Source organism: Oenanthe melanoleuca, chromosome 12, assembly GCF_029582105.1.
Source record: "Oenanthe melanoleuca isolate GR-GAL-2019-014 chromosome 12, OMel1.0, whole genome shotgun sequence".
Lineage (NCBI taxonomy): Eukaryota > Metazoa > Chordata > Aves > Passeriformes > Muscicapidae > Oenanthe > Oenanthe melanoleuca.
The window spans coordinates 7,039,221-7,053,110 of NC_079346.1; the positions used below are offsets into that span (position 1 = coordinate 7,039,221).

Below are 13,890 nucleotides of genomic sequence, written 5' to 3' on the forward strand. Positions count from 1 at the left end.
AAAGAAGTTTCTGTCTGAAGGAAGAATTTGTCTCCTCCCAGTGCCTTGTAGACATAATCCCTGGGTTTATGCTGTGCCAGAGTCTAGTTTATCCAGACTCCCCTTCCCCAGAAGCTCCAGGGAGGTAGCACATGAGAACAAGCATGGTGGGACCATTGGAAATGACTGCCACAAGCAGTCCCAACAGGCATTTGTTCCTCTTGGATTCCAAATAGGGAGAATGGAGTTCTCCAGCTATTTAAGTACTTCTGTGAAAACTAATCACTGGTGGTCTAAGACTAAAACATGTCACCTCCTTTACCCTAAAAGAGAAGGATGACTTCTTGCTAAGGACTTGGGGTGGCCAGGACATGCATTTTGGATGAAAAGGAAGAGGGGACAATAGCACATTTTCTTTATTTTCAGTGTTACAGCATCAGACGGTAAGGCAAACTGCCTAATGTTTTCTGCAGGAATGTAATAGCTGACCTTTTCTACTAGTTCCCATGGGTACTTTGAAAGACTCTTTCTAGAAATAAGTCACACATGTCTACTGAATAAAATCAAGGAAAATATAACTGGACACTTTCACTTTGCTAGGAAGCAAATTTCTTCAGCATCTCAGAAAAGATTCTGAATGTTTTTTTTGTAAAATGAGCCCAATTAGCTACAGATTGAATCCCAGATCAATGATGCAGATACAGAATCTGACAAAGAAATTTAAAACACCTTCAAGAAACAAGCAAAAGCCTTTGACAGACTGAGGTCAATATAACATTTTTGGTATCTTAATTCTGCCTGTGAGACTGACCATCATCAAACAAGGCAGTGGCTGCAAAGGCCACGGAAACACCAAGCTGCTCTCTGTCATCACAGCTTCAAGGCAGCTGCATTCTGCACTTAATAATTCCCAGGGGAAATGCCTCATGAAGAGAGAATAGCACTAAACTCTGCTACCAGCATCACTCTCAGTATAGCTGCGAGGAGAATCTGACCTTTGGTAACTTTATTAATACCGAATTAGCAGATGGCTTTGGGCTTTACTTTGAGATTGTTTGCTTATCCCTGTGTCTCACTGTCCTTTCTGAGAGCCCCAGATTCCACCCCCAGATTCCACCTCTACACATGGTGAAAGTGGGGGCAAAGCCCCCAGTCTCGAGAGAGCAGTGGAGCTGAATATGCCTCCTCTGCAACCTGCCCTGATGGAGCAGCTGCTTTCACCCTGGATGCAATGTCTCAGTGTTTTTGAGACTTGTTACTCATGTTTTTGACATTTTGCAAAGGTTATTCTGAAATTTCTATTAAAACAAAGTGGGAGAGGTGTCTAAGGAAAAATACAGCATTGGCACTCAGAGCCCCATTACATAGCACATTAAATTAAATGAAGCAGCACCAATACAACAAATTTCTACCAAAACCCCATGATTTATCACAAGCACAACCTTCTCTTCTTTATGTAATTAATCCAGACTCCAAGTAGTTCAAACACAGGAGATTAACTCAGTCTTACCTGGAATAGGTATAATGGGAATACTTTCATTGGGGACCACACGGGGGGAACTGCTGTCCTCCACATAGAAATGAGCAGTCTGAAAACACTTTCTGTTAAAGAAAAAAAAAAAAAAGATTCATGGTGTGAAAAACTGCTCTCTGAAAAACTTTTGCACATGTTCTGTTTCTCCATTTCTGTTTCATACTTCCAGACCTTATAATTTTAAAACATTGATACATAAAAACATATGTTTGTTTTCTGCAATTACAATCCTTATTCCAGATTCTGGTGTACTCTAATTCACTGACATCTGACATCCACCCATCATAAATGCTTCTATACATTATAGCTAGGTACTACTGAATACGAAATTATAATCATAAAAGTTAGTGGCTGCAAAACAGGTTTCAAATACATCATTCAGAAAGGAACTTTGCACACAAGAAACACATTCAGCATACAATTCAAGCCCAAATGCACCTAAGACACTCAATTTCCAGGGAAAATACACTTACTGTAAAAGTTTCTGCTGTGTTACAACCATCAGTAATACAGCATCTGTAACTGCTGCATATCATGATGTTCTGCTATGAAAGGTTTCCTTCAAACATTAAGGTTTTCTGTTTGTTTGCTTTTTAACATTAATGCCATATAACCTTCATCCCATCCTCCTCCTGTAAACTTGTATTACATTTGCTGGTACACAAAAATCCAATAGACACTTCCCTTGGGCCCCAGGACTCCTCTCTGAAAAGGCCTACAAGCAGAGCAGAACTTAAATCCACCTGACTCTTTTTTACCTGTATTTAATGCAAAGCAGAGAGCACAAGCTGGTCATCACAGAAAAGGGACTGAGCAGAATAACATCAAGAGATCCAGGGAGACTCTGCATGGTGATGTTAACTGAGGCAGGGTTTTCCAACGCCAGCGTCACTGCTCATTGCTGACTTAATGAGCTGCTTGAGGCTGGAACTGAATATTTAATGAGTCTTGCTTGGTGTGAGCAGCTATTGTGGCAGGAGAAGGGTCTGCTCTCATCTGTCGAGGCGCTAAACAATAGCTGCCCAGTGCAGAAAGATCCCCTTGCTGGCGCCCTTCAACTGCTCCTCAACACCTGGGCAAAGTTTGTGGGGGCCTGGTGAGCTGTGCCTTTGCCAACTTGCAGGTTCCCTTGCTCAAACATATTTGCACATGTGAGTTCCAAGCTGCTGCCCTGCAGTTCCTGCAGTTTACTGCTCTGCAACTCGGGCTTTGTGCTCTCCACGCAGTGCCCATTGTCAGAGCAAAGTCATTTGTGCTCCCTTTGTTTCCAACATCCAGACATGCCAGGGAGAAAAAAAGTCACTCAAAATCAAACCACTCTCTTAGGTGAAACCAGGATCTAAAATGATCACAGGTGCTTGCTTTCCATGCATCTGTACTTTCCAGTGCACAGGCACAGTGCTTTGTAACTCAAGCACAAGCTATGGCAGCACGAGTACAAACTTAAGACAATACAGAAGCAGGAGAGAGTGGATTTCACAGCATGGAGTCACTGTCTGGGAGCAGCTTTCTATTTTCAGGCATGATGGCTTGCATTTTGCTGAAGTTATACATTTAGTGAGTATACTTTTGTTAAGAAACACCATAAGGTGAATTCACACATGAGGATGCAAGATGTGCAATAGTCTCACAGCATTTAAAAACATGGGTTGAACTCCCCCCGCCTCACCACTTGCTCCCTGTTCTCATTTTTTTTTTGGCAGCCTTTATTTTGGACAATGCACACCCTGGGGGCACGCAGCAGAATAAATCAGTCACACATAAAGAAGAAACTATGAATATGAAACAGGCAAAATGTTCCTGATTTTGATGTATTTGGGGCTCTTTCCCTTGAGTCAATACTACGGAAATCCTTGAATGGCTTCTCCTGGTAATGAAAGCCTTAAAAAGGTGTTTGATAAAAAGACAGACCTTTATGCAGGGATTTAAAGGATTTTTATAAGCTGATGATATTGAAGAAAAGCAATTTTTTTGTTAATTTGTTATTTTATACTCTCAGAGACTCTGAAAGGCTGGCATTATGGTTTTTATGCACAGTCATAAGATGGCTTTTTCTTAATAGCCTCAAAACATGTAAATGTGTCAGATAATCACTCTGTGCAATATTTTAAGGCCCATGATGGCAATAGCTGAATACCCAAACCAGTGCAACTCTGCTGAGCACAATGCTGGATTAGCAATGTATTAAATTAATATTTCACATAGTAAAGTTTGCTACAATCATTAATGTAATTAAATATTCTACATTTTAGTCCTGGAAGACATTCTGCAGCTGTTTTGCAAAGGCAGACTCCTTAGACTTTGACTAAAGATTCTCTCAAGTCACAAACATAACACTCTTGTCTAATGTACATACGTGATGCAGCACTTTTGTTACTTTACAATACTGGATACTGGCATGTTAGGTGAAGATCTCTCTCAGTCTTTTTTTATTTCCTCCACTTGTTCATAATAGCTGTAAATATTCTAAGTTTAGCCTCTACAGCTGAGCTTTCTGCACAGGCCATTGCATCCCTGTCCTGGTGATCCCTTCAGTGTTTCAGATCTTTAAAAGATCTTATGGGTTTAACAAATTAGCTGAATGAATTTTCCAGCAAGTTCTGCTTACTGGGTCTATTTCCCACTCTGGCATCTTTCCTCTGGGCAGCTCCAGGAGGAAACACATCTTGGGGTGCCAGGCACATGACTCCAGTTTGGATAATGTCCATTCTTCCTGAGTAAGGAAACACCTGGCCCCAAGAAGAGCCTTCTGTAAACTCTGTCTGGTCTGTAGTAATACATACTGAGAGGCATTTCAGACAATTCAGTATCTGCCTCCTACTCCAGTTTAGGATGCTCCTTTCTATCCCCTGGCATTTCCCCTCCCTATTACCTTTTCCTCCAGATACAAACCTTAAGTGGCAGCAGTTGCTAAGGCTACAAGAGGCTGCAGTAAATCTGAATGTGTTCATGGGGAGGGCTGGATAAAGGAAAGGGATGAGAGCAGGAAATTGCTTGTTTCGAGCCACTGGAGAGGGAAGAGAAGGGACAGAGGGGAGTGGATGCAGGGCTAGACAAGGTGCAAATCTACCTCTTTTCACATGAGCACTTCAGTCTGTAACTTTTAACTCCAGTGTGTATATATGAGCAGGTGTTTGTATATCTGTGCCCATTTGCTCAAGAAACCAGCACTATCAGCAAAAAAAAAAAAAAACAAGCCTTTTTTCCTAATAGAAGCAGTCCATAGTGAATGCACAACTGGGATTTGTCGTGGCATAAATGATTATTAAATCTTAATAACTGAAACGCTAATTTTAGAATAATTATTGTATTCCTGCAGCTATGGTTGAGAAAAAAAATCTGAACCTTGATTCACTTCTTAAATATTTTGGGGAGCAATAATTTTTCAGTGAAATACCAAATACTGCTGTCTCTGAAATATGCCCGTGAGCAGTGAAGCACACCATTTTCTCTAGCCCCATATGTTTTTGTGGGTCTCTTTCCCTGGGGTACAATAACTGTGTGAGATTGTGGTGATCAGACACACAGTTGTCACATATGGACCCAAATGCAGAAGTAAAACACTGCAAGATTAGCATCTCCCCAGAGAAGCAGGAGAGGCAGGGTCTGGAATGCAAAGACAATGTGAGGGAGGACATCTCCCTGCCCAGAATCTTTTTGCAGAGATTCTGGCTGTGAGTTACTAAAGCAAACTAACAGGATGCAAAGTCCAGAGCAGCAGCACCTTCTTACTAAGATGAAAGCATAAAAATATGCCAAAAGATGGTCCTGATTAGCTGAGTTAAATGCTTGTTCCATCTCTGCTGGGTAAAATACCAGATTAACTTCTATGTAAGAAGAGATGCCTTGTGAGATTTTGACACTCCAAACAGGTTTCCTTGGTTATTAGTAACTAAAGCTGAAGCAGCTTCTCCTTTATACTGCTCTAAAAGCAAGAGGGAGAACTAGCTCACATAATGGCCTGAAAGTATGGATGCATTTTATTTCTGTGTGGAAGGGAGTGCCTCAGTATTAATACTATCTCCAATGCAAACACAGCTTGGCCCCAGACAATGGGAGTGCTGGGAACTGCTCCTGGCTCTAGCACAGCATCCCTGATCTGTGATGACAGGCAGGATCTGTGAGCTCTGGAGCAGCCAGGGCAGAGAGAGGAGGAGCCAGGATTGTGGTGAGGAACAAGCCTCTGCAGTGGATGGTTTGAACCACCAGGGCAGCTCCTGAACACAGGAAAAACCAATGTTTCACATTCTGGAGACACCCAAGAGCCATGCCCTGCCTCATGCTGAAGCAACCAGCACATTCCTTGCTCCTTGTTCTCTTGTCCTTCTTCCAAGTGTTGATGTTGGCTGGAGCAGTGTGTATTCCCTCTCCAAGGCCAGCCAGATTTGCATTTTTTATTTCTGTACTAGGATCTAGGAGCTCTAGGCTTTCTTCTTGGGTCATTACCTGCTAAAGCATGACCAATTCAGGGGCAGATGGCTTGAAAGAATCCTGCAGGCCTATTCACTACTGCCAGTGCAGGGCAAATCTTGTCCTTCAGGCACCCTTCCTCCAGAAACAGCCTCCCACAAACAGAACCTCTGCAGAATATATATTTGTTAACAAAGAGGCCATCCTACTTTTACACACAATTTTTAGCTGGTGGGAAGAACAGGAAAAATGGAATAGGAGTCAGACTAGGATCTGCAAGGGACCTCTAAACCAGGCTGCACAGGACATGGCTTAGTCTTTATCAAATGCAGCCTGGATACAGGCATTCATTCCCCATGCTCCTCCATCACGGGGATGTCTGCAACTAACTCCTAAACAAGGATGTAAAGACAGGAAACGATCCCTTTCACTACCTCTGTACATTCATTCTCACTTTCAATAGAAGAAAAGCAGCTTCAGATTCCCATTGAACTGTTTTGCATGTTTTTCAGGAGACACAATTAAGATTGGTTTCTGCTGGCACCAAAACCAGAGTATGTATGCAGTCAAGTGTACTAGTAACACATGGCTCTGCACTTTAAACTAGCTTCACTATGCCTTGGCAAGCATTTGTCACTGTCAGAATTGGCAATGACTCCCCAGAAAAGAGCACAGACTTCAGAACAACAGAAGTGCTGCAAATCATGACCATGTCACCAGCAGAGCAGTGGATGGGAGCCTGGACAACAGCTGTCTGCAGTCTGCACTGCTCTAGCTGGGGTCATCAGTCACTGGTTTTTATGAGCAATAAAACTGACTCAAGCGTTAAGAAGAAAAAGAGGAGAGAAAACCACACGAAAAAAGAGCTGGTCTTATGAATATGAATAAGTGACCAGCATGGAGCAGTGATATTACCTTCATTCTATCAGAGAGGCATCTGCATTTACTATTTTTGGCCAGAAAATGGCTTATATTGCCCTAATTTTCTTCACAGGTCTTAATACTTAATGACCAGAATTCAAAAGCCAAGTTATAAAAGAACCTGTGCCATGCTGGAGCAGTAAGGCACTGAATGCTGACTGAACTGGAGCTGCTGGAGGATGTACAAAGCGGGAATGCATAAAAACCAGGAGAATAAAGGAAAGCTGATAAAGGAGGAAAATTTCCCTACAGTAAAGCTGATTTTCCAGCAGATCCCTCCTGAAGACCATTTGCTTTCTCCCCACAAAGCAGTTTCTGCCTGAAATATACTTGAGCAGTGTTGTAACACTGATATGGTACCTGGAGAGGTCTGGATGGTAATAGGTAGGTTTTGGAGGTGCATGGCATACCAAACCTTTGGCATATTATCCCAGACAGAACAGTGAAAAGTAGAATGTCTCTTTCAGGGGACTTCCTCTGGACAAGGAGAAGTGCTTTTTCACATTAAGGACTTGACCCACACAAATCCACAAAACTCTCCAAATGCTAATCACCTGTCCAACCACAATATTCTGTAGTATCATAGGGAAATAAAGAGAAGAAAAGCTGGGAAATGGCAGATGGAAAGAAAAAAAAAGAAAAGAAGGTGGACCAAATTTTGAAACAGTATTTGTGCTGAAGAATGTACCACTAGCAAAACTGTCCGGTTGAAAAATTAATCTCCAAACAAGACTAGGGATTTCTGACACAAAATGACAGCTAATTTAATATTTATGGCCTAAATTTGCCAGCTGACTACACAGCTCTCCACAAAATTAGAAATCCTCTTCTCCCAATCCTCTGACATCCTATCCTGCACCAAGGCCCAGACACCCATTTATATCACACAGAGTATTGAACTCAGGCATTGTGTGAGACATAATGATTCTTAGAAGGGTATTCAAATAATTAAACAGTTAAGAAATGACAACACCCCCAGATGGGCTGCCTTCATGTCCTTCCCCTTCATCAGCTGCGTGACCAGAGAGCACCCAGGTGGCCACTACAGAAATGCACTTAGAAATCTCTTTAATTGCAAATCATGTGGATAAGTCTTAGTTTAACTCCGCACAAACCTTTTCCACGCTTCCTTGTCCCATCATCCTGGTGTCCCTGGAGAACAGTGAAGGCAATGGTGAAACTTATTTGTGATGACACTTGGCCCTGTGACACTTGGTAGCTAATTACTCTCCTGGTGACCTCTGACAGGGCCAGAGGCACCAAACCTTCCACTCCTGCTTTAATCAATACTCACAACAGCTGCCTTGGATACACTCAGCAATTTTACAGATGACTGAATGGGTTTACTCATCAGTATTTTCTACTGCAAGAGAACAAGCTCCTTGGTTATATGTACTACCACTCAGAACTTCAATGACTTCAGGCAAAAATAGGGTAGGCATACCTCTAGGTGGTATCTTAAAGTGGTTTAAAATTAGGCACAATGTTAAAAACCAAAGGAAAGCCTGACCATATTAATTTTCTTCTCCCTGAGCCCAGTATTTATATAATGCAACATTCACAACAAAGGCTAGAAAATTACAGAGGAAAACAATGACATGCCTTTTCCAATCAAATAATACCTCAGGCACTTCCTATAAAATGTGTGCTTCCAATGCCCAAAACATCATGTAATATTAAAAAGGAGCCTTAAAACTTTCTCACAAAAGAAAGCTAAATTTAAGCAAGTGAAGGGCTATTCCATAATCACAAGAGCCACAGCAATCAGTGAAGATTGCCTCTTACTAGAGAGGAGCTTTTAGTAGCACCTCCAAGATCTCAAAATTTGGTATACTTGATATTATCATTTCAGGACATGAATTCACTTTGGGATGGTGAATCTTATGAAATGAATTAATAAAACAGGGTCACACACAGGGACGTTAAAATACAGATGATTTTAAATGCAAAATGTAATTCCTATGGATTTGACACAGTGCTATAAAAAACCAAACCAGAGATGATCCAACCTAGGAGAGGACAACAGAAACAGAGACAGTAGTCTCTCTCTGGAATATTCACATAAATGTCCCTAATTAATCCAAACTAATTATTCTCAAAACAGAAGAGCTCTGCTATTGCCTTTACAAAAAATATTATTTTCTTCCTCCAAATGGGACATCAGAACATTCAATTGACACAATTGATATTTTAGATATCCCAAGGCTCAGCCTGGAATCTAACACAAAAGTCTTGTAAAAATTTAAGCACAGCTTGTTCTCAATTTTGATGTCCCTGCCCATCTTCAGGCAGAAATGCCAGTTTGTTAAATAAAATGAAATACTCAGTGGGAAGCTTCATCTTTCTCAACACACGTGTCCATGTGCACCTGGACTAAAGCTGCATGGGAGAACTAGGAAGAATTCCCAACACTGCTGGACATAATTCATGTTTAGCTTAGCTGCGGCCAAGATAAATATTAAAAGAGTAATTTTTTCCTTTCTCTCTTAATCATTGAGAATTTGTAGGGTGGGCTTTTTTTCACTGGCCACTTCAACAAGAAATAGCTACTTAAAAAATTTCATGGTCTCTCTGTTAACTCTGTTTAAAACACAATTAGAAATAGCATTACACCTTTGGAAGCACAGCACAAAGGAAAAGAAAAGAGCAGCTGGCACCAAAGCAGAGGAGCAAATAATTTAGTACCTTGTAGATAATAGGAACACTGAAAATACACTACTTAGTGCTGGTGCTCCAACAGGGCTAAGTCCATCACCTCATCATGCTAATATAGACAGACTGGGTGGCAGCCAGCTGGTCCTTCCTCCCCACCCATCTTGCTGAAAGCAAAGATTTGTAAGCCTCCCAATAATAAACCTGGACAGAAATCTTGAGGATCATTAATCTCGCTATCAATCAAGCCATTTGGAGATTTGCTTCTTGCAGTCGCTGATGCTAATCAGAGCCTGAGTCGAGAGCTCTGGGGAAGCCTGGAGTGTGTGTCTGAGGAATTGCTTTAATGAGTTTCTTGCATTCAAAGGTTAACAAATGTGACAAGGAAACACAAACATTGGGGCAATACACTGCCAACTACTGAACCAGACCACTGAGAGTTACCATGCTGTGTATTGTGCTGCAGTATGAGGAATACATCCCTGCCTCACTCTGGAGAAACACCCGAGTGAGACCAAGGACTCTCCAACTCTGGGGAGACAAGCAGGTACTGAGAGCTTGGACTGCTCCAGCACTCCTTGTCTGCTGGGCTTCCTACCCTGCACTACCAGAGCTGTGCTGCACAGCAGCATTTGCTGAAGTGGTTTCTGGTTAAATCAGGCAGCCAGTGTGGTGTGACCATCCCCACTGGGCTCCCTTTGCCAGCCTTCGCAGACCCACATCAATTAATGTATCACAATGAAAAGTCCCTGTACCAGCAGGACCCTCCCAGTAGCATCTGCCTTAAAGTACTGTATTTTCTGTGAGAACGTTTCTACAAAATAAATAGCATTTACAACAAGAACATCAACAAATCCTAAGATAATTAGACTACAAGAAAAATCTTATTAATACCAAAAATCAGACAACAGAATTAAACATTGTCTTAGGTTACAATGTAAGATGTAACCAAAATATGTATTCTATCACCATCTCCATAAGCCTTAGAACCAGGTGGAGCAGTGTCCTTTATCTATCTCATGACTCACCCCTAATAACTCCCTCGGGGGATATCTTCTGTTAATGGGCCATCGAGACCTTAGTGAATTACTCAAAAATTACATCGTCCATTGTAAAATGCTCTGCCCAGGGGGAGGAACCAAGCATTCCTACCTGGATATAATCTGAGATTTGGAACAGCATGAGCAGGACTACCTACTGGATTCCCAGAGGACAAGAGCTACATGACCACCACTGGACCTTCAAAAGAAGACCAGACCCTTCTACAGGATCACCACTTCAACAGAACCACACCTATCACTCCAACAGGACTGCAGCCACCATTAACACCCTGACCATCAGGGTGTCAGGTTCTATCCTGACTCTGTCAGTTTAAGACAGTGCTTTCTGCTTTCATTTTAATTTTCTTATGAAATTGTAGTTCTGACTTGGAAGCTCTCACTGGTTTGCTTTCAAATGAGTACAGGCATACACAGGCATAATAAAGAAGCACAGGAAACAAAAACAATGAATGTTTTAAACTACCAATTCTAGATTTCTATAGTATCTAGAAATACTGTAAGCAAGTAACAGAGGTAGAATACACTACACCATGAGGCAGAGGGGACTGGAAGCATGATTCTGACAGTGCACGAAATAATGAGAGGAAGAGTTCCCTTTTCTAAACATTTATTAAGAAAAGGACATCTTGGAAGTTCCAGGCCTATAACCCATTCAAAGCTTCTTGAATAAGGAAATACATATTTATTACACAGAAAGGATTCAAAGTATGAGGCATATCAGAAAAGTTACCACAATGTCTATTAACAGGCTTCTAAATAAATGGAAGAGCCAAGAATTGAAAAATCATAACATTACAGACATAAAAGAGTTTTCCATTTAAAACATCAGTTGAAATTATTTTGAAAACTAGAAACAGAAAATTAGAAACTGGTTTCATCCTCCTGACAAATTCTTTTGCACTATGCACACACTCAGGCAAATAAAACATTGGTCTCCTGTTGCCTTGATCACTATGTAGAAACAGCTACTAATCATAGGAGCAGAACATTTTGATTTGAGAGAAAAGTTCATTGCAGATAAGCAAAACAGGAGAAATTCACTCAACCTGTATTAGAGTCCCTAACACCAGATACAGTTTAATATATTTTCTATTTATGGACTATTCTCTTTATTTGCACTATTTCTAAAGCTTAAACCTATCTTTTACTAAATTCTTGATAACCTTTCAATGTTGATAAATGTGGGACTGGGGAAAAGGAGAAAAAAAAAGCCCACAAGAACTGCAGTTCACATCTTAGGAAAAATGTGTTTTTTAATATATGAAGAAATGTGCCTAGATGCACAAGAAACTTGAAGCAGATATGTAATTAAACACAAGCTCTTGACTCTGCATTTCCTTTTCTTGAAGCTCATGGAGGGCCGTGGCTGCTCTGGCAGACACAGTGTCCTGGAGGAATGTAGTAGATGTCTGTCCCAGGTGAGCTGTTCAGCCCTGGCACCTCTAGCAATCCACATCCATTTTCCTCCTGCTGTATTCATGCATTTCATTTCCATGTCCTGATGTGCTCTTTGGTGGTGCTCTGGCTGCCATCAGACTCTGAGCTTGGGAGAAGAAAAGACAGGAGCCATCACCATGGCCAGCCAGACACATTCAGGTGTGCAGCAAAGGGAGATTCCAGTGGGGACTGATGTCCTGTTGTTAGACCCATCCCAAATCTTTTCATCTCTGCTCATATCTGGGAAATGTAGTAACGAGTTCCTGTTTTATTCTAGTGCTTTAATTCAAGGGCTTTTGCGAGCTAAAAATGTTAAAAATGCAGACTAAACAGCAGAGTATTTTGCCACTATTTCTGGTAGTTCTGTCCCAGACATTTGGTTTCAGATCTGTGATTTCCTGTCGAGAACACACAAGTGTGAAATACTTGTTGATCCGTTTATTCATTTGCCTCCTGGCTGATCATAGCCATTTTGACAGAATGGATAAATTGACTTGCTCCTTGCTGTTTTTTGTTTGGTTTTTTTTTTTTCTTTTCCTTTTTTTTTTTTTTTTTCTTTCCCACATGCTTCTCTATCAGCCTGGAAGCACTGCCCTGGCTATCACTCCTACACCCTCACTTTACATTCTGCACCCTCCTTTTAGAGGCTTGCTAAGCCAATTTCACACAATATCCAGGTTGTCTGAAATGCCACAAACAAACTCTTGCTATAGCAGCTTCTGCAACTCCATCTGCCAGATGAAAACAATACATAATATTTAGAGAAATTATTTTTGATAAATTCAAACTCAATGAATACTTTACATCACTCTTTTTAACACAAGATGTATCTGACAACTGCACTTGGTTTCTTGAGACAGGACTTAGCCACTTATCTCCAACACATCTCTGCAAACCTTTTATTTTTCCAAATCACAAATAAACAGTTTGCAAAGGGGACAACTCTTCATGATCCTCATTGAGGAAATGGCAAAGTTAACAGCTTCAAGTGATCAAGCAGAAGCCTGTAACATCAGCAGGAAATTTTCAGTGCAAAGTAATTTCAGCAGGCTAACAAATGAGTCACTTTTCTCCAACAGACATGTAGCAGGACAGTGCATTAATTGATGTGTCCTTTACTGCAAAACATACTGTATCCCTCTCCAGAGAGGCAGGACTGCAGCAATGGGATGCAGCATTGTCAGGAAAAAGCTGAATAATGCAAACTTGGCACCACCACATAGTTAATGTTGATTCATGGAAATTATGAGACATGCAAGGGGACAGGTCCCAGGCTCCAAATTATGCTCCACTCTTGTATTGCCCCAGTGTGATTATAGCAAGTTTGCATAGAATTTGCTGCTCCCTCTTCTAATTGGATTCCTGCAAAGGGCATTTTGCTGTGCCATGAGCTTGTCACTTTATATCCTGCTTTAACTCCAAACCACTCAATTAATATTAAATTCCATTTATTATAAAAGCATTTGTTCCTACCCACACAATGCTATCAGCAGCCATCTCATTAATATTTATTTCCCAAAATGGCCCACTGATGTTAAGATCTCAGATACAGCTAGTAACTTCAAAGAGGGAAAATATGTGAAGCCAAGAAGGTCAAGACAGAACATGAGTTGTGACAGAAAGCATTCAACCCATATGTATTTAACTCATTCTTTGCTGAAAGCTCAGTAAATACAGTAAAATTTGTGGAGGGCAATGACAATGTTAATGTTAATCCAGCCACCAGAAGAAAATAAGGAGTGAGTTTGCCAATACATCTCTTTCTGGGATGGGAAGTTTTTGTATTTGGCACACTGAGGGAAAAAAATTCTGGAAAGAGGATGGAAGGGGAATACTTATCCCCTGCTTCATTTCCCCAAAGAGGTGAACTGCCCCCTTTCCAGGTTTATAAAAGAC

At 41.1% G+C, this 13,890-nt stretch overlaps 1 protein-coding gene across 1 annotated transcript in view; it reads right to left on the reverse strand.

Moving 5' to 3' along the window:
• The window catches only part of PTPRG (protein tyrosine phosphatase receptor type G), a 380,979-nt gene that overhangs the window by 36,534 nt on the left and 330,555 nt on the right, over positions 1-13,890 (reverse strand). Inside the window, exon 14 of the mRNA XM_056501238.1 lies at positions 1,490-1,581. Coding sequence (XP_056357213.1) covers positions 1,490-1,581 — 92 coding nt within the window. The remainder of the gene's footprint in view (positions 1-1,489; positions 1,582-13,890) is intronic.